Raw genomic sequence first — 20,744 nt, forward strand, 5'->3', positions numbered from 1 at the left:
GAGTGAATAAGATAAGTGACATCTAAGTATTATTATGTAATAGTTTTGACCCGCTGAACCCATTAAAAGGGTTCTGAGAACCCCAGGGTTCCGAGGTCATACTTTGGGGACCACTGGTTTAAATCGGCCTCATTTCTGTTCCCCTTACCTCCTCTACACTCCCCCCAAGATCTCTGCTCCCCACTTGCAAACAAAGCCAGCACCTGTGGAGATCCTAGGCCAGGACTCATCCAAGAGAACCTCCAACTTCCTCTGAAAACTCCACAATAGTTCTCACTGCTTTGGGGGACTGGGGTTTAATCAGCCTCTACCATAAATACCACAAAAATTCAAAGAGGACATCGAAGACGTGAGTTAGATATCTTTTTCAGTGGCTGAGCCTAGCTGACAACGTCACCCAAGATGCAGGAGGACTCTGGGCTGGGTGGGGACAGAGGCTTCCTCTCCCACAGCTGAGAATGGCTGTCCCAGCCCGTAGCCCTTACCCGGTGTGTGCTGTAGAAGGGGTCCAGGTCCTCCAGGGGCTCCCCGACCAGCTCTGCTGGGAGCTCGCCATAGAACTTGGGCAGCTGGTTGCAGGCTTTCAGGTCTAGCTGGGGCCGAGGCTTCTCCTCTTGGTCCTTCTGCTCCTGCTTCTGCTCCTGCTTCTGCTTCTGCTTCTGCTTCTGCTTCTGCTTCTGCTTCTGCTCACTCTGCTTACCTTCAGCTTTCTTTGCTGCCCGCTTGGTTTCGATCCTCTTTTCAATCTCCACCAGGGACTCTGGGGTGAATCGACGGAAGTTGGTAGTTTCCGGGGACCCAAAGGGGAAGTCCATCTTCTCATTCTTCAGGGAGAATTTATACGCTTATGAGGGTGGGAATAACCGCGGGGCAGCCTGCCCACTGCCGCCTTCCTCCCACCCCACCAACCACCAGCACCACCACCAGCACCACCAGCACCACCACCACCAACAACAACCACCAGCACCACCAGCACCACCACCACCAGCACCACCAGCACCACCACCACCACCAACAACAACCACCAGCACCACCAGCACCACCACCACCACTACCACCAACCACCAGCACCAGCCCCAGCACCATCACCACCAACCACTAGCACCACCAGCAGCACCACCACCACCAACAACAACCACCAGCACCAGCCCCAGCACCACCACCACCAACCACTAGCACCAGCCCCAGCACCACCACCACCAACCACTAGCACCAGCCCCAGCACCACCACCACCACCACCAACCACCAGCCCCGCCCCAGCACCACCACCACCAACCACTAGCACCACCAGCACCACCACCACCACCAACCACCAGCCCCGCCCCAGCACCACCACCAGCTTTGCCATACCGCCCTCCCCTCGTTGCTGTGAGCACTGAGCAATGGGCACTCTCCCACATTCATCAAAGACTCCCCCATACTCACCCTACGTTCTGACCGCAACCTTCTATTTATTGACATTTTCCACGTTTCTCCCCCTCCAGGAGCTCCATTTGGAGCTCTACACTTGCTACTTTTCCTTTGTCCATGGCCCAAGGCTTCTCTCCATGTCCGGATCAGATCTTACGGCCCACCATCTGGACCACGCCCTGGCCCTATCCTAAATGCCACACCTGGCTGATCTACCTGAGGCTACCTCAGGTTTATCTGAATCTGGGCTGCTGGGGGGTGAGGGAGAACATCATGCTACTTGGGAATCATATGATTTCCCTGGGCAGCAGGTCTGATATTTCAAATACCGTTCATTTTTTCTGCTATCCCCTATTTCTCCTTGTAGTAAGACCATGACCATATTACCTACTCCATAAAGAAAGCAGAATCCCCTCAACTTTATGCCCTGAAACCTCCTACTTGTCTGTATCCACACCCTCCTACCCTCCTATCACAACCAGGAGGGTATCGCCCCTCATTCTGTCTAAGGCTCACTTGATGTCACGTGTCCATAATAATTCTGCCAGGGCAAGGACATGGTTGTTGACAGGGCTGAGGAGTGAGATTATGCTCCCAGGTGGAAATTTGTAACGATGTGATGTAGGTACAAGGGCCTAGACTTTCTTCTAAGACTTTCCAGTCAGGAGAGAGCTCTGGACTTGGGGTCCCTTGATCAAAGTGGCCTCTCTTTCTCCATTACCCAGTGATTTTCCATGCCCCTCCCCGAGACAAACATTTGAGTGCAAGTAGTGTATTTGAGAGCTAATTCCAAGTAACTCAGAGAAGAATGAAACGTAAGATAGAAAGAAGAAAGCCGATACTATTTTTACAATCAGATTCCCCCTGTGGGCAACCAGGGCTCAGGATGGTTTCGCTGAAGGATGGGACACGGAGGTTTAATCCACCAGCCCCACTCTCATTGGCTGAGGATCATTCCAGAGATGCTAACTCTAGAGAAGTTTACAGCAGCAACCAGAGAAAGCCCCAGGCAAAGTGTCTGCAGGTGACCTCTGGGCCCCGGCGGTGTGGGCAAGGTGCGGCTAGTGCCTGCCAGAGCCCTGGGCCGTGTGCTCTTGGGAATCCTTATTTCTCAGCCCGTTTCAGTGCAGTGGGGAGGCAGGCTGCCGTGAAGCAGCGCGCTGGGCCTAGGCATCATAGAATTAGCCTGGGCTTGGGGTTCACCTCATGGATTGCTGGCTGGGGAGAAGCCAATCAAGCTCCATTCCCAAGCTCAGCCTCGGCTTCGAAATAGCCACCTGAGTACTTGCGGGTGTGTTCCCTCCAGCCCAGGAGCTCTTTCTGACAAGCCAGCCTCCCTACTCAGTGGGCATTCAGCCCTCTCAAGATGAGCCAGCGGGGCTCTTTGCTTCCCTTTGCCCTCTTACTATCAGGCAAGAGAGGGCCTTTCTCTGTTGTTCCTCTGAAGAGCCTGTATCACCCAGAGCCTGCGGGACTCTCTGGAGGAAGATTATGCAGACCTAATCCTGAACTCAGTGATGGGCGGAGAAGATTAGCTACAGGGCCAGCGCCTTCTTCTCTGCAGTGGGGCCCCTCTCTGGTTCCAGCTCCAGGAGCCAGACCAGGCCTGCAGATATTCCTCTCACAGCAGCTCCCATCCCTCACATGGCATGATCAGTCACAGGGGTTTCAGCTCAGAGCCTTCAGAGAGGATTTACCTAATCCTGCCTTTCCCCCAACGCCTTCTGCAGAATTTCAGTGCACTGCAAGTAGGTGGTCTGTGGGATAAGCAGCGCCGGCCAAATTTCCCCCTTGAAATGCATTTGTCAGGAAGTATGGAAGACCCTAACACGTTTCACTGTTCCTTTTATTCTGTAATGGAGTGCTTTTAAGGAGTGACAGTTATTTCTGGACGTGGCAGGCAGCTAAGGAGAAGGCCCAGCTCACTGCATACATGGCGCACGAGTGTGCCCGCTGCTTGATGTGCTCTGGCTGGCAGCATGTTTGTAAATTTTTGTTCTAAATAAAATAAAGTCTTTCATTTTTCTAATTGGTTGCTTTTTCTTCTAATGTAACAATTTTCTTTAAAAATTCATATGAGTAACATTTTCATTATTTCTTCAGGTGATTGATTCCTGAGCCCATTTTTGCTGTTTATTTTAATCTAAATGCACTAACATCTCCTGAGAACCTACTGATGACTTAACAGGTCGTGATGATTTTAAAATTGTTCTCTGGGCCCCAGCCAGGTGGCTAAGTTCATCCTGTGCAGCAAAAAGGTTGCGGGTTTGATTCCTGGTCAGGGCACATACCTAGGTTGCAGGTTCGATCCCTGGTTGGGACATAGATCGATGTTTCTCACTCACATTGATGTTTTTTCTCTATCTCTCTTCTTCTCTCTCTAAAAGCAAGAAACATATCTTCAGGTAAGAATTAAAAAAATTTTTTTTCTCTGGTCCTGTAAGTTTGCAAACCCATGAACTAACACATAGTCTCCAATGCAGCCAGGTAGGGTCTCTGGGACTCTAGCCGACCATGGTCCTCACACAAAGCCTGGAAGGCATTCCAATGACTCTCCAGGTTTTCTGTGGACTACAGTGTTCTCGGGGCCAGCACCCCTAGGACTAGTCTGGAAGTAAACAGGATAGCTTGCCATCACAGATGGGTAGAGAGGCATCTATGGGGCATATTCTCTACTTGCCGTAGAGAAGTTAGATCTGAAGCTCTTACAACAAGCACCTGTTCTCTCAGTTCTCTTCAGTAACCATTCGCTCCAAGGAAAACGTAGCTTTCCCACCTCCCCCACTACCGCAGTCTTCAAATGCCAATCACTGTCACAGAGGGAGCAAGATTCCTGGACCCCACTTGCAAAGATTCTCATTCACTACGTCTGAGGGGAGGCCCAGGAGGCTGCATTTTTTACAGGCCCATCGCTAAAGCTGCTGGAGGTGTTCTACCTTTGAGAGGTGCTGGAGGCCTCTGTAACTGGGGATGTGAGAAAGAGTACAGCTCAGGGTCATAGGATCAGGGTAGGACCTGATGACCTACTCCCACAGCTCTGGAGTTTGGTGAAAGTCTTCCTGGATTCTGGAGACAGGTCAGAAGTTAATGTTGGGTGTATTAGGGAAGAGGGGACCCAGCACCAAGTGGTGGGTTGTTCTTGTTCAGTGATCATCCCAAGGAACTCTGACTCTTCAGAGGTTCAGGTTGGGCAGTCCTTGGGACCTCCTCCCTTCTGTTGTCAGAATTAGGGCAACTGCTGGTCAGCAACTTCAGGGACCCTACAGTGGTGGGATGGGAACAATGAGTGGCATTTGGCTGTTTCTGAGGATCAGGGTTCTGTAGGTATTTACCTTGTGCCTGGGGGTTTCTGGGCTACAAGTGGACCCACTGAGTCTCCTCTTGATGGGCCATAGAGGCATCTTAAACATGGATTTCTGAACCCTAGTGAGTAAATAGTTTCTAAGAGAAGATGAAATCAACTTAAAGTGATTGAACAGATAACAGGTGTTTCACATTTGTCACTTCACTGGTGATGGAAATAGTTTTGGTTGGTCTTTTGTCATGACCTATGGTCCGGGAGGACCAGCAGACTTAGGGCCCCTGGGTGGAGGTGAATGTGAATAAGGGTGGAAATGAGGGTCTCCCTGAGATTACAATGGGCAGGGCAGGTGTGATATTGTAATTTGTAAGAAATATTTGGTCTTCAGTCCCCTATTTCTGGCACAGAGCTCCTAAAACCCTTGGAATTTTCTAAGTAATGAGAGCCATAAATGTGTCCTTTGTTATATTTATAATGTGGCTTTTGGGACTCACCTGGAATGGGGGCTGGTTGCTAGTGGAGCTAAGCATGTGATTAGAGGGTTAAAACTTTCAGTCCCACAACCAAAACTATCATTTTCATGCAGGTGATCCTAAATCTAGGCTTCTTTTGAGCTCCAGGCCCACTAATCCAACGCCTTTGTACATGTCCTCTTGAATGCTCCACAGACACTTCAAAATCATTGTCTGCCATGATCACTCCATCTTCTCCCACTCCAACTTCTCCTCCCCCTATGTTCCCTATTTCAATAAATTGAATAATCATTTTTCTAAGATGGAAACTTGGGGGTCCTCCTTTATGCCTCTTTCTATGTCAAGTTTCCTCCCTTATGCAGCCATCATCTTAGGCTCTGTGGATACAGCAGTAAATAGGCTATAGACTCATAGCTATTGGGGAGCTTAAATGTAGCTCTGGGTCTCAGCCAAATTTTCTGGCCAGCTTTCCAGGCAGACACTTTGCAGAGGAAGAAAGGATTGAAGTTATAATGACAGCGTGAGTAGTCTAGAGTCCCATTTGAAACACAAATTTAAATTTGTATCTCCAGCCTAGGCCTTTCCACTACATCCTAAATTCTGATAGTCGACTCTTTACTCATTGTCTCTCACCTGGATGTCTGCTAGATCTATAAAGCCTATGAATTTCTTTATTCCCAATGTGCTCTTCCTTTGGACATTGTCATTTCAATAAATCAAAACTTCATCCTTCCAGTTGTTCGGGCCCCAGGTCTTGAAATGTTGGAATTAGCCATTATGTCTCTCTCTCAAATCTCACATTGGGTCCCTCAGAAAATTCTAAGGACCCTGCTCCTGAAGTCTAGCTGTCTGCTGCTCACCACAGCCACTACTGCCCCCATAGTCCAATTCACCATCAGCTCTTGCCTGGGCTGTTATTAGTATAGGTTCTGAACATGTCTCAGAGCTAGCATTCTCTCAAATCCTTGCCGTCTATACATATTTTAAAAGCAGTTTTTAAAACATGCCTTGAGGTATGTCTCCATAAGCTTTATCTCTGAGCTCATCTCATATCATTCTCTCTCTTGCTCACTGGAACCCAGTTCCATAGAGACCACCTTGTTGTTTCTTGGACACACCAAGCACACTCTTGCCTCAAACTTTTTGAACTTGCTATTATCTCTGCTGGTATTCTCTTCCCACTTATAACAGAATGGCTCATTCAAGTATCAGCTTGTTAGAGACGCCTTCCCTGACCATCCTTTCCCAAACAACATCCCTAGGCCACTCTCTATCCCTTTACCTTTCTTCATTTTTCCTCACAACTCTTTCAACCAACTAATATCAGCATTTTAAAAATTTGTTTACTATCTATCTCCTTCAACTAGAATTTTTGCTCCCTGAAATTATGAATTTTTTTCTGTTTGGTTAACTGTTGAACTCTTAACATGAGAACAGTGTTTGGCACATACTAGGTGGTCCATAAATATTTGTGGAATAAACTCAAGGGATCCTGAAAGTGTATGTATCAGACACTTATGGAACATTGCTAAATATTTTCATCTGCAACTAGGATAGGGTTTGGAGGAAAGAGGACAGTAAAAGCACCCGACTTGGCTAAATGTTCTCGGAGATGAAAGGAAAGCATGGTTAGGCTCTCTAGCTCATGGAATGAGCAAACAAGCTAGCTTTAGCTCTGGTGTTACTGCTGGGCTCTCCATGCTAATGGAATTAATTGTCCCTGTTTTGGAGGATGTGACCAGACTAGCCAAGACTTAGAAAAGTCCCTGAGACAGTCAGCATTTTAGATAGTCAGGGATAACCTATGTCTAGGTGAGCTGTCCATTGTCCTGAAATTTTAACTGTTATTCTTCTGATTGGAGCATCAGGGCAGTGGACATGAGGGAGGATTTGAAGTAGCTTTGCCTCTGGGAAAATGCAAAGAGCTGTTTGTGGTGATGAAAGTGAGACCACACTGTCCATGATCCTGCCCAGGCGTCAGAGATTGAGCCTTAGCTCTCTGTAGCACCAGGAAAATATCACTGAGCTGTCTTTGGAGATAAATAGTCCTGACTTGCCTCTGGTGCTAAAAGAAGGAAACTAGGGGAATCCTTGACGAACATAATTTGCCTTCAAATGATCCAGAGATAATAGCTAGCTAGTCTGTTGTCCAGGGATGGAGTTCAACCGAGGGATTTGGGGTGCAGAGGAAGGTGTGCGCTGTCCGTGGTCCTGAAAGAGCAAGACCGTCGGGTGGGCCGCGCTGTCCGCGGTCCTGACCAAGAGCTGCGCGGGCTGAGCGGGAAACGGTTTCTGGGAGGCGTGGTGAAGAGCTGGTCTGTTTGTGGTGCTGAGTGGGTGTGCCAGGCTGAAGTGCTGAAGATAACTGAGTTCCTGTAGGGGCTAAAGTTGAAGACAGAAGAAATTCAAGGAAGAAAGGGATCTGAGAGTTTGGGAAGGAAAGTGCCTACAAGGCATTTAATCAAAACACCTCTGCCCACGAGAATGGAGATCCAAATGAAGGTGAAGAGGAAGAGGGCATTTCTTTCTCAAGGGTCCCTGCCTCGCTGCCCTCTCTCCAAACCCACTGAAAATGAGATCATAAGGAAGGAAAATTTTTTTTTTTTTTTCACTAAGGAAGAAAGCAAGTTTCTCACCACATGTTCTGGGAATGTTGTGGACCCAGAAACTCAGCATGGTTGACTGAGTCAGATCTAGAGACTTTGAGTTATAATTATTTTTAAGAAAACAGCAGAGCGGTAGTGTGGTTTTATCAAAATAGTACTGGGCTTGGTGACAGGGAGCTTGAATTCTGACTTTAACTAGGTTTTTGAATTCAATTCTCTGACCCTCGCTTCTATGGTCTGTAAAGTGAAGATGACAACGTCAGCCCTGCTAATCTGACACTGTTGTTGGGAGAATCGAATAATGTACGTGAAAGCATTTTGTAAGCTAAGTGCTGCACAAATGCACAATATAGACTTTAATATCTCCCATTATGCATGCGATTTAATAGCCAATAGCCACTTAGCCTATTTCAATTTCACATCGCTAACTCTCAGCATATAAACTAAATAAACGTGTGAGATCATTTACAATTAAACACAATATAAGAAACTCATAATGTTTCCACTTTCTCTCTCCACCCCCCATGTTTAGAGTGAATACTTTTGAATATGTTTCAGCTGCTCAAAATAAAAGTGTTTATTTAAAGAGGTAATAAAAATCATAATAGATTCAAGAATTCCAATAGAATCCGTGCTGTGGGTAAGAGTTATTTAAAACATGTAGAATCTACCTCCTTTCTCCGATTCTTAATACCCTCCCCCAACAGAATTCCTACCTTATCCAACAGGACTCTTTCAGAATATATCACTAACAGACCTCCAGAATTCTTGGGGAAGGGGCCTGGCAAGCTCTGTAAGTTAGTTTTTAAAACTGCGACTTAATGTGCCCAGGTATATTTAAGTAAGCCAAAGATTTTGTAAGGATAAAGTGCATGCTTGATTCAATAAGAATATTGAGATGACCAGTTAGACAGTTCTGTGCCATTTGTAAAGTCCTGATGGACAGTAGGATTTAGGTAATTTCATAATCGATTGAGGGTTGTGTGTTTTTTAAGGGATGCTGGGGTCTCCTAGCATCAGATTTAACTAGATGACACAATATCACAAAGACCACACATGACAAATGCATCCTTTAATTCATGTCCTTACCCCTCAACACACTCTAATATGTCTCCCCCAACCCCTTTCACCAAAGCTTTTATAAAGTTGTAAGTGACCTCCAGGGTGCCAAACACAGACAGACTAAAATCTCGACTTACTTGACTTAACAGCAGGGTTTGACACAGCTGGCCACTACACTTTTATTGAAATCCTCTCTCTTTGTTCCGTCTGAAACTCCACTGAAGGCTTTATATTTTGGTCTGGCCATTAAAGATTGGAGCTTCTTGGAGTCCTGTCCTAACCCCACTCCACATCCCCCCTCATGGAAATCCAATCTTCTCTTATGGTTTTCACTTCTGCTCAAGCCTCTCTTCTGCCCACCTCCCTGCTCTTTTTGGATATCCCCTCCACCTAAATTAGCTTTCCCTCTGTTCCCTATTTTGTTAAATTGCACCATCAAGCACCTATCTGCTCACATAATAAACCCATCGTCTGTCTCCCTCACTCTCTACATGTGCTCCAACCACCAAGCAGCAGCCATCTCTTACCTGGCTGGCCTCTAGGCCTGCTTGTTGACTTGTCTCTCTGTGTCCTGTTAGCAACCTAGGTAATCTCTTAAAATTGTAAATCTGAGCATATCCCTTTTCTGATGACACCTTTCCAAGGCTTCCCAAGCTCTTCAGACAATGTCTAAGTTCATTTACATGCCACGCGAGGCCTGGTATGATCTGGCCCCCACCTTCACCTCCTCCTACATCACTGTTTCCCTGGTTCCCTCCCAGTAGTTTCTCTCATCTTCTTTCAGTTACTCAAAATCACCAAGTTTTTTCTGCTTTGGAAGACTCACACATGCATTTTTCATTTGCTAATACTTTTTCCACCGTGATCCCCTGCTGGCTTCTATTTTTCCTCCAGTTTAGCTTAAATATCACTTCTTCAGAGCATTGTTTCCTGGGCTGGACTAGTTTTCTTTGTAACTCATTGGCACAGCAACCTGTGCTTTCATGGTGGCCACTGGTTTCGGCAATTCTCTCTCCAGTGGATGCTCCTATACTAGAAATAAGTTCTCCAATGCCAAGGACCTCATCCATTCCCCTGTAGTATCCTTAGCAATGAGGACAATGTGACACGTGTAAGTGTTTGACAAATATTTGTTGAGAAGAGGGACAAATGAATGGCTGAATCTCTCTGAGACATGCTGTTTTAGAGGAGCATCGTGTGATCTGTAATTATTCAGGCCAGACTTTCTGCTGTCAGTGTGCCCAATTTGACCCGAGAGTGGAAAAATGTGTCCCTACTTCCCAAAGAGGCTGATCATGACTGTGTTTCCCTTGAGTAGAAAGGGAAGCCTGAAGCTGTGGAGGAGAGACAACTAAAAGGAGGGAGAAGATGAGTGAAGGAGAATTTGGCAACATTTACTAAGAGAGAGTCATTGAGACGCGATGAAAAGACTATGATTTGGGAGTGAAGAGACCTGGTTCAGCCCCGGGCCTCCTGCTGGCTTGTTTCCAGATGGTGAGTGTTGTTTTGTGCGCGCGTGTGTGCGTGTGTGTGCGTTTTCCTCCGAGAAGGAGTTAGCACACAGGGAGATGAGAAAGTACTCTGAGGTGACCCCGAGTAAGTTCTGGTTCCTTGTGAATCTGGAGATAATGCTATGACTTTGACTCCCTTCTGAGTCTGCTCTTGTGAGGCCACGAAGGTTTTGTCTACTTAAGAGCTAAGCAGGTTTCCCGAAGGCAGGTTGACTTTGCAAGAGCAGACATCAGGCCTGGGTTTGATCATGGGCCTGGCAGAAGGATGTCTCTCTAACACGATTGGACAGCTGCCTTCTGGATGCAGTAAGAGGATTGGGGACTAAGAGGATGACCCTTCATATTTATTTTGGTTCTTAACTCCCTAGAAAATGAGAAGCAACAGGTCTGTGTCCTCTTGACTACAGCCAAATGTGAACATGGCCCAAGTCTTTAAGGTTCAAAGGCTTCTCTCTTGAAACTGCCACAGCCTGGAGGTGCCCAGTGGAGCTGCTGGAGGTTGCAGGGTGGGCCAGGAAGACTTAGCTCTTCCCTCTTCCATCAAATACTCAAAAATGCTTTTATTCTCAGTAACTGCTGAAGGCCTACTGTGCATGGAACACTACCAGGCATTGTGGCAGATGGTGTGGCATCGAAGGCAGAGTGGGGGCCTAGACGTCAGAAGACAAGTCCCAGCCACAGGTCCGTGATAAATCACGTTCGGTCCTTGCGTATATTCTCTTTGGATTTTAGTTTTCTCATCTGCACAATGATGATATGATTCTGATTCTGATCATGGAGTGTCAGCAATAAAGACAAATCCCTCAAGGCATTGAAGAAGGTGGGGCCAACACAGACAGAGAGGCTGGTGGGGGCTCCCCGCAGGAAGCTGTGTGTAGAGTGTTCACATACTTGGGTTTGGGGAGGCACAGCTCCCTCTGGGCCCCTAAAAGGATGCGCAGTCGCACAGCCAGGCCGAGGGCTCCCACGGGGGCACTTTCTCTCTGTGCCTGACCTTGGCTGGACAGCTCCTAAAAGCAGGGCCACCTCTATGGGGCTCCTTTCCATGAGGCAATTCTGTGGTTGTTCATCTTCTTCTTAAACATTAATTATTTTAGAGCCAAATACGTTTCTTGTGAACAATAGTCCCTCTTTTTCTTTTTTAAGTCCCTAAAGACAAATATGCACATTCTGACAGACAGGAAGGAGTTTCGGACAAGGTTCTGAGGCAGCAGCGCCGTGAGTATTATGTCAGTGCCAAGCCACATAATGCCGCCCATCAGTTTACTCCACGGAGGCAACGGGTACTCTGACAATCCGGGGCTGCCGGGGTGCTCCTGATGTTGAAAGAACCTGTCTTTTGTCCACAAATCACATTCAGATTTGGTCCTCAAATTCTACTTCCAAATGGCAAATTCTGACAAAAATAGCTTCTCCTTTTAGGCCACTGCTTACATGTCACTTCCTCAGAGAGGCCTTTCCTGACCTTGACTTTGTAAATTAGGTACCTTCAAGATGATCTCTCCGAGAGTCCTGTTCTCTCTTGTCATGTATCACAGCTTATAATTACATTTATTTGTCTGTTTGCATAATATCTGTTTGCCTCACTAGACTATAAGTCCTGTGAGGGCAGAAACAAAGTTATTCTGTCCACAGGTCTGTGCCCCCTGCCCTGTACCTGGCACCATACACAGCATGGAATAGTCATTAGGTCAAAATGGGGTCTCGGAAAATTGTCCCATTTTAAAAACAACGCAGCATATGCTTAGCATTCCAGATCTTTCAAAATGCACTGGGGGAGTGCATCTCTTATGTGAGTCCTGTAAATCTTTTCTACACATTCTTACACTTATCACATCTCTCCCCCAGTACAATGAAAGAGTTCCCACTGGTTAAAAAAGCCAATGTGTAGACAGACAACCTGGTGCAATGGTTAAGCCCTTGGACTCTGGCGCCAGATCATCTGGGTTTCAATCCCCATTCTACAAATGACTAGCTGGGGACCCTGGAAAATTTCCTTAACGTCTCTGTTCTCAGTTTTCTCATCTATAAAACAGGCACAACAATAGTACTAAGAGGCAGCCCTGAGAATGAAATGGGTGCTTAGAATAATCCTTGTGTATAGTGCTTAGAGAATAGGAAGCATGGCATTAACTTTGTCGTTAATATCATTCCCTAAGGGAACATGACGATTAAGTTGACTGATGTCACATCAAACCACACAGTCTTCTCTGGAGGACAGCTACCTCCAGTCCGCAGGTAAAGGACCTGAGACCTGGGTGGGTAATGGGTCCCGCCCAAGGACCCAGCTAGAAGGGGCGGGGAGCTGGGACAGCCGCCCAGGTGTTCCGGTGCTCTCTCTACCCCAGCGCCAGTGCCATCTGTTCCCCAGGACCCCCTTTCTCCTGTCCTCACACTGATTTCCCACAAAGCTAAGGCTGGAATAGCCCAGAGCAGGCGGCCCGAGCAGTGCGGACGGGCACTGAGCCAGGGGCTAAGCAGGACCTTCTGACCCGAACCTATTAAGAACCCATTTCTCCGCCAGGAACGAACCCTGAGGCTGGCTCAGCCCAGGTCGGAGTCTACTGGGGACCTGAGTCATTATTCTCACCTCTTTTGCCCAGAAGGTGAGGAATAAAAATATTAGCACTGGCTATTCTTGGAAGTGGTACTATTCGTGATTTCTTTAAAATAGAGGAACACAGGCAATAGTGTGGTGAAGGCCAGGGGTGGAGTTGGTGCTGAAAGGGGGGGGGGGTAAAGGGGGAGAGAAATTAGGGGACATCTGTAATACTGTCAACAATAAAATAAAATATTTTGTAAAATCTAAAATAAATAAATAAAATAGAGGGATAATATATATACACAAAATGTAAAGAGTGCACTAATCGTTAAGTTTATGCTTTGATTTTTTTAGCAGATGCAAACACCTGTGTAACTATCACCAAGACCAAGATAGCAAACATTTCCTGCACCTCAGAAGACGCCCCCATGTCCCTTCCCTGTGGCTACTTCCCCCTGCCCCCTCCACGGAGGTAACACTAGCCTGACTTCTGTCATCAGAGTGAGCACCTTCTCAGTGTCTCTAATCCTTCACCTGTGTCACTGTGCCCGGCTCGGGGTACTGTCCCCTCTCTTCTCTGTCTATCTAACCCACCCACTGTTCAAGGCCTCCCTCTACTCTCCTGTCCCTAGAGCATCCCTGAATTGTCCTGCTGGTCAGCTCTTTGAGCACCTCAAAACCATCATCATCATCATCACCCCCTTGTTCATGCCACCCCTTTGCCCTAGGACTGTGTTTAATGCGAGGTCAAGCTCACAGGTGCTGGTGCATTTGCTTTTGGCCCCTCCCTACAGAGTGCGAACAGAACACCTCCAACAGGGACCCCTCCTGTCATCTTGGAGCCAGTCAGTGCCATGTGGTGCTGGGGGGGGGGGGTGCTTCAAATTATGGGCTGGGGACCTTGCTCCAGTCACCAGCTATGGGACCTTGAATAACTCGCCGAAACTAAAACTCCAGGTCTCAGTGTCTTTATCTGTAAACCTAGGGCATCGGACTCAGCACTAATAGGAATAGTAGCTAATAGGCTGGGCTAAGCCCTTTGAGTCCCCTTCTTTAAACCTCACAATCTTCTTGGGAAATAGGTATTATTATGGCCATTTGGCAGTTGAGGAAATAACAGGATGGGGAGAGTTGTTTCACATGCTAATGAACAGCACAGCTGGACGCTCCCCAAGATCCAGCCCAACCCACAGGCCTTGCTCTGTCCTCCATACCTGGCTGTGGCCACTGTCGCCTCTTCCTGCCCTTCTGAGCAAGGTCATGAAGCACGGCTCTAGTGATCTTTGGAGAGCCAGGGGAAAGCAAACCATGACTAGTGAGGTAAGAAGAGTGCCTGTGGGATGTGATGAGCGAGGTGGACGGAGTGACGGCCTCCCTGAGGACAGAGTCCTAAGGGACTATTGATGGGAGTAGACAAATCAAGGAGACGCACCAGCTCACACTCGGTGGGGAGACAGACACATCGAAGGCCCACTCTACCAGGAGACATGCGCCATGCGCCATAGAAATAAACGTGCATGTAGAGGCGAGGAGAGGCAGGGGAGGGGAGGGGACGGGGCAGGGGGCCTGTGGGAGAAGCCGCCTGGCCAGGACTTGGAGGAAGGTAGGCTCTGCGCAGCAAGCGAGTTTGCGGGAAGGGCGACCCAATGGAAGAAGCATGTAGAGAAAGGGCACTGCGACCCCCGAGGGGAAGGGAATGGTGTCTCTTTCATGGGCGCAGAAGGACCCTCGGACCCGTCTGTGTTCTGAGGCCGGGGGGAGGGGGCTAATGAGAAGCGTGGGGCTGCTGCTCAGGAGAGAGGCTGAGGTCTCGGGAGTCCTCTGGGCTTGACTGGGCTCTGACACCAGGGGATGCGTGACTGTGCACCTGCCCAGCATCACTGATCGCTGCTTTTTACCCAACTCGAATAGCATCTCCTTGGCAATATTTATTTGTGAAAGACTCTTTAGCTACCATTTACCATTACAGACCATTCTCGGCTTCCTATTCCATCCCCTCCTGATGATGATTTTTCTCAAAACCACCCTAGCAGACGTGCTCTTTCATGTGCCTGTGAAGAATGCTGAGGTGACTTTAAATGTCTATCATTATTATTGTCATCACTGCCACCATTACGCGACTGCTAAGCGAATGGACGGAGCCAGTAAATGCCTTCTGGAGACCACTCCACAACCTTCCTAACCTTTCAGGCCAGCTTCACACCGTGGCAAAACAAATTTCTCCATCAGACTAAAAGCAGTCCCCTTTTCCTGCGTCACCTCCACCCGCCTCCCACACCAGGTGGTAGAAAGCCCAGCCTTCTGGCTTCTGCTGCTCAAAGTACATACATGTGGTTGGTTCTACTGCTTCGTTTTGCACGTCCAGTCAAGCTGACTCGAACTACATTTTAAAATTATACAGGCTTTTTGCTCTTTAGAGCCAGAACCACAGGCCTTCCCGAGTCTCTCTGCACAGGCGCACACGCCCCACCACAGCCTGGAAAACTCCCCTGGTCACCTGGGTGGGTCTTTTTCCACTACAATCTTAAAACAGGGGTTCCTCCACCTTGTTGACCAGCAGAATTTTCTGGGGGGGCATTGAAAAAACATACAGATTCCCAGCTGCCACCCCACATTCAGGTTCAGCAGGCCTGGTCTGAGATCAGGAATCTGTGTTTCTAACAAGATACTTGTTGCCTTGAGTTGGAAGCAAAACTTATCTCTGAAGGAGCATATGAGCTCCGACCCAGAGACCATGGATTCTTGGCTTTCTGTGTCCATTTTGGTCTCGTTTTAACATTTTCATCAATACTCCTGGGAGATCTGGCCTCTGGTACCACACCTTTGGTAAATTTCTGAAATCACACCTGTTAATAAAACACCTCTTCATCTCACCGAGACTCTTTGAAGAGAGCAAACTTGACATTGATGTGGTATGTAGACACTGATAGTATTTGGATTTAGCTATAATTTCCCCCCCTATCCTTCAGGCGAAAGAAAGCAGTGGAATCTTCTCCTTGGATAGATTGGGGTAATTATTTTCCTAAGAACTATGGGTGTTTGAGGAAGATCATGTATTCAAACCGTCTACAAAAGTGCTTCCCTTTTGGCTCATAGATAAACCCAGTAATTCTTCCCGTATGACCCCGAGCATAGCCCTTCCCACCGCTGGCCAGAGGCTGGCCCCAAGCCCCACAGCCAAACCTTTGCCGCTCAGTCTCGCGTCTTCCAGGTGGGAGAGGCCGCCTCCAGCCCAGCTCGCCTCCACCGACGCCACGGGCTCCTGGAACACACGGCGGCTTAGCACTCAAGCAGGGCAGGAGGGAGACACTCCGTCTGCCGTCCGTCTGCCGTCCGTCTGCCGTCCGTCTGCGAGAGCGAGCGGGCGGCTGCTCAGGGGAGCCAGTGGGGGCCCTGGCCCTGCGGAGACCCGGCTCGCTGTCCTCCCGGCGAGGCGCCGCGGCCTGTGTGAGGGGCGCCCCGCCGCTGCTCAGGGAGCTGCGAGGGTCCCTGCCTTCCTGGGTGCCATTCCCACTTCCCGTCACGAGTCCCACCCTGGCCCTGGCTCCAGAAAGTGCATTCCTTGGATGGAAGCAGGGCGGGGGCTGGGGGGGAGAAGCTTATGTGTGATTAGATGGTAAAGTAACAAATGTGATTTTAAATGACCTCTTGGGAAATGCTGAAACCCGAGGAAGCAAAGAAGCTGCACTTAGAACACAGCGCCTCCCGCATCCACCCGCCTCCCGGCCCCGAGCAAGGCTGCTCGGCCGCGGGACACGCAGGCTCCTGCCGCTGGCCCATCCACGGGGTGCCCTCCTTGTATCCAGGCCCTCGTTCCAGAACAAACTCTCATGTCCATTAAAATGGTTTTGCTCCCCTTCCCAACTAAAACTTAACATTTTTTGCCTTTTGGATAAATGTAATTGAAAAACATATTGGAGTGATTTTCATATTCTTTATGCATACTCAGGCCTTAGGAAATGATAGTTTGAAATGAAATTACAAAGAAGTTCTAAAACCTCAGATTCAGTATAAGCAGAAGAAAATAGCCTGTCCTCATGGCTGTGGGACTGAGAAGCAGGGGACTTGGGGTAGAGGGGTTGCACCCATCCCGACACCTCGGTGGCCCCCTGGCTCACTCCGGGCTGGCAGAGGAGTTATGGTGCAGAAAACTGGCAAGATACGAGTGCTTTATTGCATTAGGACTCACTTGTTCAAAACCTCCCAAGTCAAACAAAAAGCAGCTTCTTCAGATCAGAATTCAGTTCTTAGGATGTTGGCCTCTCCCTGTAGAGACCACAACTTCCAAAGAGAGGGGCCAAGGGGGGCCAGCACCCCTGCTCCCAGGCATAGCTTAGTGGAAAGGGCAGAGGCTGGAAGGGTTGGGCATCAGGAAAGCTCCATGTGGGGTGGGGTGGGGTGGGAGGGCAGTGCTTCTTCCAATCCACTCTGCACACAACAGCTAGAATGTTCTTTATAGCAGACGTCTGAGCAGAACACCCGTTTCCTGAAAGGCCCCAACCAGCTGCCCACTGCTGTTACAACAGAGGCCCAGATCCCGGGAGTAGCTGGTGAGCTCTCTCCACAACATCTCGGCTTGGTGGTGACAACCCCCTACCCACCCCCATTTCCAAGAGCCGGCGATACTGGGCTCCTCTCAGACGCTTGAACGCACTGTGCTGTCCTCCAGCTCGGACACCTCTAGGATGTATTCTCTCTTGTTTTCTTATAGTTAATTTCCTCTCCTCCCCTTCACTTACTAATTTCTAGTCATCCTTCATTTGTCAGACTAAACATCACCCCCTGAGAATACATTCCCTGACCTCCAAACCATGGTAGATACTCATGTTAGACCCTCATATGAATTAATTTTTTCATTCATTACACACACACAGGGTGAGGCAGAGGTAGGTTTATGGTTGTTCATACAAGAAAGGATATAATAATTAATAAATAATAACACAATAAACTGTATTTCATGTACTCGCAACCGTAAGCCTACTTTTGCACCATCCTGTATGTATTGAGTACCAACTACGTGCCAGGAGCCCACAGGCTGGTCGGAGAGACAGACACGGAACAAATCACCCATAGAATGGCCATGATCACGTGTGTTGTGGTGACGGATCCCATGGTAATGCAAATTCAGACAGCTAGCAATCAGGGGTGGGCTCCCATCCTTGGCAGCAGCCTCGTGCTAATGCAGCTCTTTCTACAGGGCTGAACTTTCTGGGTCTCACTCATGGCATCTTGGCAGGATTTTACTGTGCAGCCAATTGCAGGAGAAAAAAATAAAGGGAATCAAGTGCTTGCAACACTGAGGGTCTAAAGCACCTCCCCGAGCCACGTGTTTAATGTCTACCTTACATACTATTTATTTACTCAACTAGTGCTTAATAAGAACCTACTAGGTGTGTCTGCTGAGCACTGAGTTTATAGAAAGAAAAGATGAACTTCTGTTCTCATGGAGCTCATTCTAGAAGGGGAGGCAGGAAATCAGCAGTTAGAAAATGAATGAATGCATATGTGATGTGATTTAGAATAAAAAATATATATTTATCCCTTGTTCTTGTTCTGGGCACAGAGTTCCTAAAGCCCTCTTGCGATGAACGAAATTAAGGTGTCTCTTGTTGTTAATGAGGTGACTTTTGGACCATCCTAAGGATGGGCTGGTTGCCAGGAGATCCAACCACGTGATCAGAGGGTTGGAACTTTCGGTTACCCCTCTGGGGAGGTGGGGGGCTGGAGGTTGATCCAGTCTCCAACAGCCAATGGTTTAATCACATTGCCTATGTAACTAAGCCTCCGTAAAACCCCCAAAGGGCCAGGCTTGGGAGCTTCCAGCTTCGTGAACATGTGGAGATTTTGGGAGAATGGATGTGACCAGAGAGGGCATGGAAGCTCTGTGCCCTTTCCCCATACCCTGCCCTCCACATCTCTTCCATCTGGCTGTTTCTGAGTTACACCCTTTTCTAATAAACCAGTGATCGAGAGAGTAAATGGGTTCCCTGAGTTCTGTGAGCCACTGTAGGGAATTAAACCTCTAATTTATAGCCAGTTGGTCAGCAGCGTGGGTGACAACCAGGGCCTGCAACGGGCACCTGAAACGGAGGCCAGTCCTGTGGGTCTGAGCCCTTAGCTTGTGGAGTCTGACGCCGTCTCCAGGTAGAAAGTGTGGGAATTGAGTTGAATTGTAGGGACCCTCGGCTAGAATTGCTTGTTGGACGTGAGGGAACACCTTCCCCCCAACCCACACACATGTTGGAATTGGGTGCTCAGGAAGGACACTTTTGGTAAATGGAAAGAATTATTTCCCACAAAGCAACATATTTCACAAAGATTTCTTTTGCCCAGACAACCAGAGAATTTGATGACACAGACCAATTTTCACCCCCTTTGACTCGACCTCCACTTTTCATACTTCACCCCGGGAAGCTTCCTGTCACGAGTGAAAACACCCATTAAAGTCATCTTCCCAATAAGTTACAGCCTTCCTTCTGTGCTTTGCAGATGTGTGTGTTGTGTGCAGCTCCCTAAGAAGCTGGATTCATGCTCCTTGAGAAAAGTGTGATGTGCTAGACAGCACAGTAGGCCAACAGAGAACCCTGTTTCCAGGCTGGAGTCCCTCCAGGGCAGGGTCCGTGACTTAGTCCTGGGTTGCCAGGCCCTGGGACCATGCCTGTCTAGATAGAAAGGCACTGAGCTAAGACTTAGTGAAGAAATAATGCAATTGTTCCTTATAATCCATCAGCGGTTTGTCACGCGTGGCTTCCTCTAACTCTTGTGAATACAGATTCTGTTCTTAGCTTGCTAGAGTGACGGTCCCCTATAGTACAGGGCTTTAGAGCTTACCCTTTACCTTCCATCATGATTCTTGATGGCTGTCTGGTGGGTGGGGGGTTCTTATTTTCTATGTGGGGAAACGGTAAGGCTTAGTGAGGTTGAGTGGCTTCACCAGTGACACCCAGCTATGACATATGAGGACAGGATGAGATTTCAAGATCCCCCACTCCAAGGCTCTTGACACCACAAGTGTCCCAGACGTGACTCTTGGCACCTTTGGTTACTGCTCTTCGGGCAAGCCATCTCCTCCCAGGCAATAGCTGCCCCCAGGAACCGTGGCAGCTGAGGTGGGAGGGACAGAGTCGTTGGCAGTTCCTTGGTCCCTCTGCTTTCCCTGGCCTCTGAGCCCGTCATCCATCTCTGTGCCCAGAATGAGCCCTGGGTGCAGGCTGAGGGGGCGAGAAGGGTCCCAGGGGCAAGGGTGCTCGGCCGAGTCCTGGTGGAACCTGGCCTCCCTGTCAGAGCTCCGAGCGCCAGGCAAGGCGAGGAGCTCGGTTCCCATGGCAACCTGCCCCCCCAGTCGGAGGTCCCCGCAGCTGCAGCCCCTCCCGGGCCCCTGAAGCGGGGGCTGCAGGTGGCCCGAGCCAGCCCTGTGCCCATGCCATCGGTCCCTGCAGGGTTCAGGCCAGAGGCGGGCTGCTCGCTCTGAGCTGGAGCCTCTGCCTGACACGGTTCCCATGGGGACGGCGGGTCTGCGCTGCTGTGGTCAGGTCCCCACATCACCCGCCCTGCGATTTAGGCGGCTCCTCCCGGGCGCAGAGCCCTTGGAAGGAAGGAGGATGGAGCCTCAGGTGTCCTAGTCCCCCATCTGCCCACCCCAACCAAAGAAAGATTTAAGCACTGGGGACCAGGGGCCTTTCTGTACCAGGTACGCGGCATGCCCTCTGGGGCCACCAGGACACCAGGGCCTGGGGACACCAGGATGACTGAGGCATAGTCCCTACCCTGAAGGAGGGTGAGGGGGACAGGCCCGGAGCGGGTAATTACAACGCAGCGTGCCCCGCAGCAATGGCACT

The 20,744-nt window shown here is 48.9% G+C and overlaps 1 protein-coding gene across 1 annotated transcript in view; it reads right to left on the minus strand.

Moving 5' to 3' along the window:
* SCN10A (sodium voltage-gated channel alpha subunit 10) overlaps positions 1-815 on the minus strand; it is a gene marked incomplete at its 5' end in the record, with an annotated part of 68,670 nt that extends 67,855 nt beyond the window's left edge. Inside the window, 2 exons of the mRNA XM_081159304.1 lie at positions 486-649; positions 692-815. Coding sequence (XP_081015430.1) covers positions 486-649; positions 692-815 — 288 coding nt within the window. The remainder of the gene's footprint in view (positions 1-485; positions 650-691) is intronic.
* Between the last annotated feature and the right edge of the window lie 19,929 nt (positions 816-20,744).

The sequence above is a fragment of the Miniopterus schreibersii genome (assembly GCF_964146895.1).
Source record: "Miniopterus schreibersii genome assembly, chromosome: 15".
NCBI classification, from domain to species: Eukaryota; Metazoa; Chordata; class Mammalia; order Chiroptera; family Miniopteridae; genus Miniopterus; species Miniopterus schreibersii.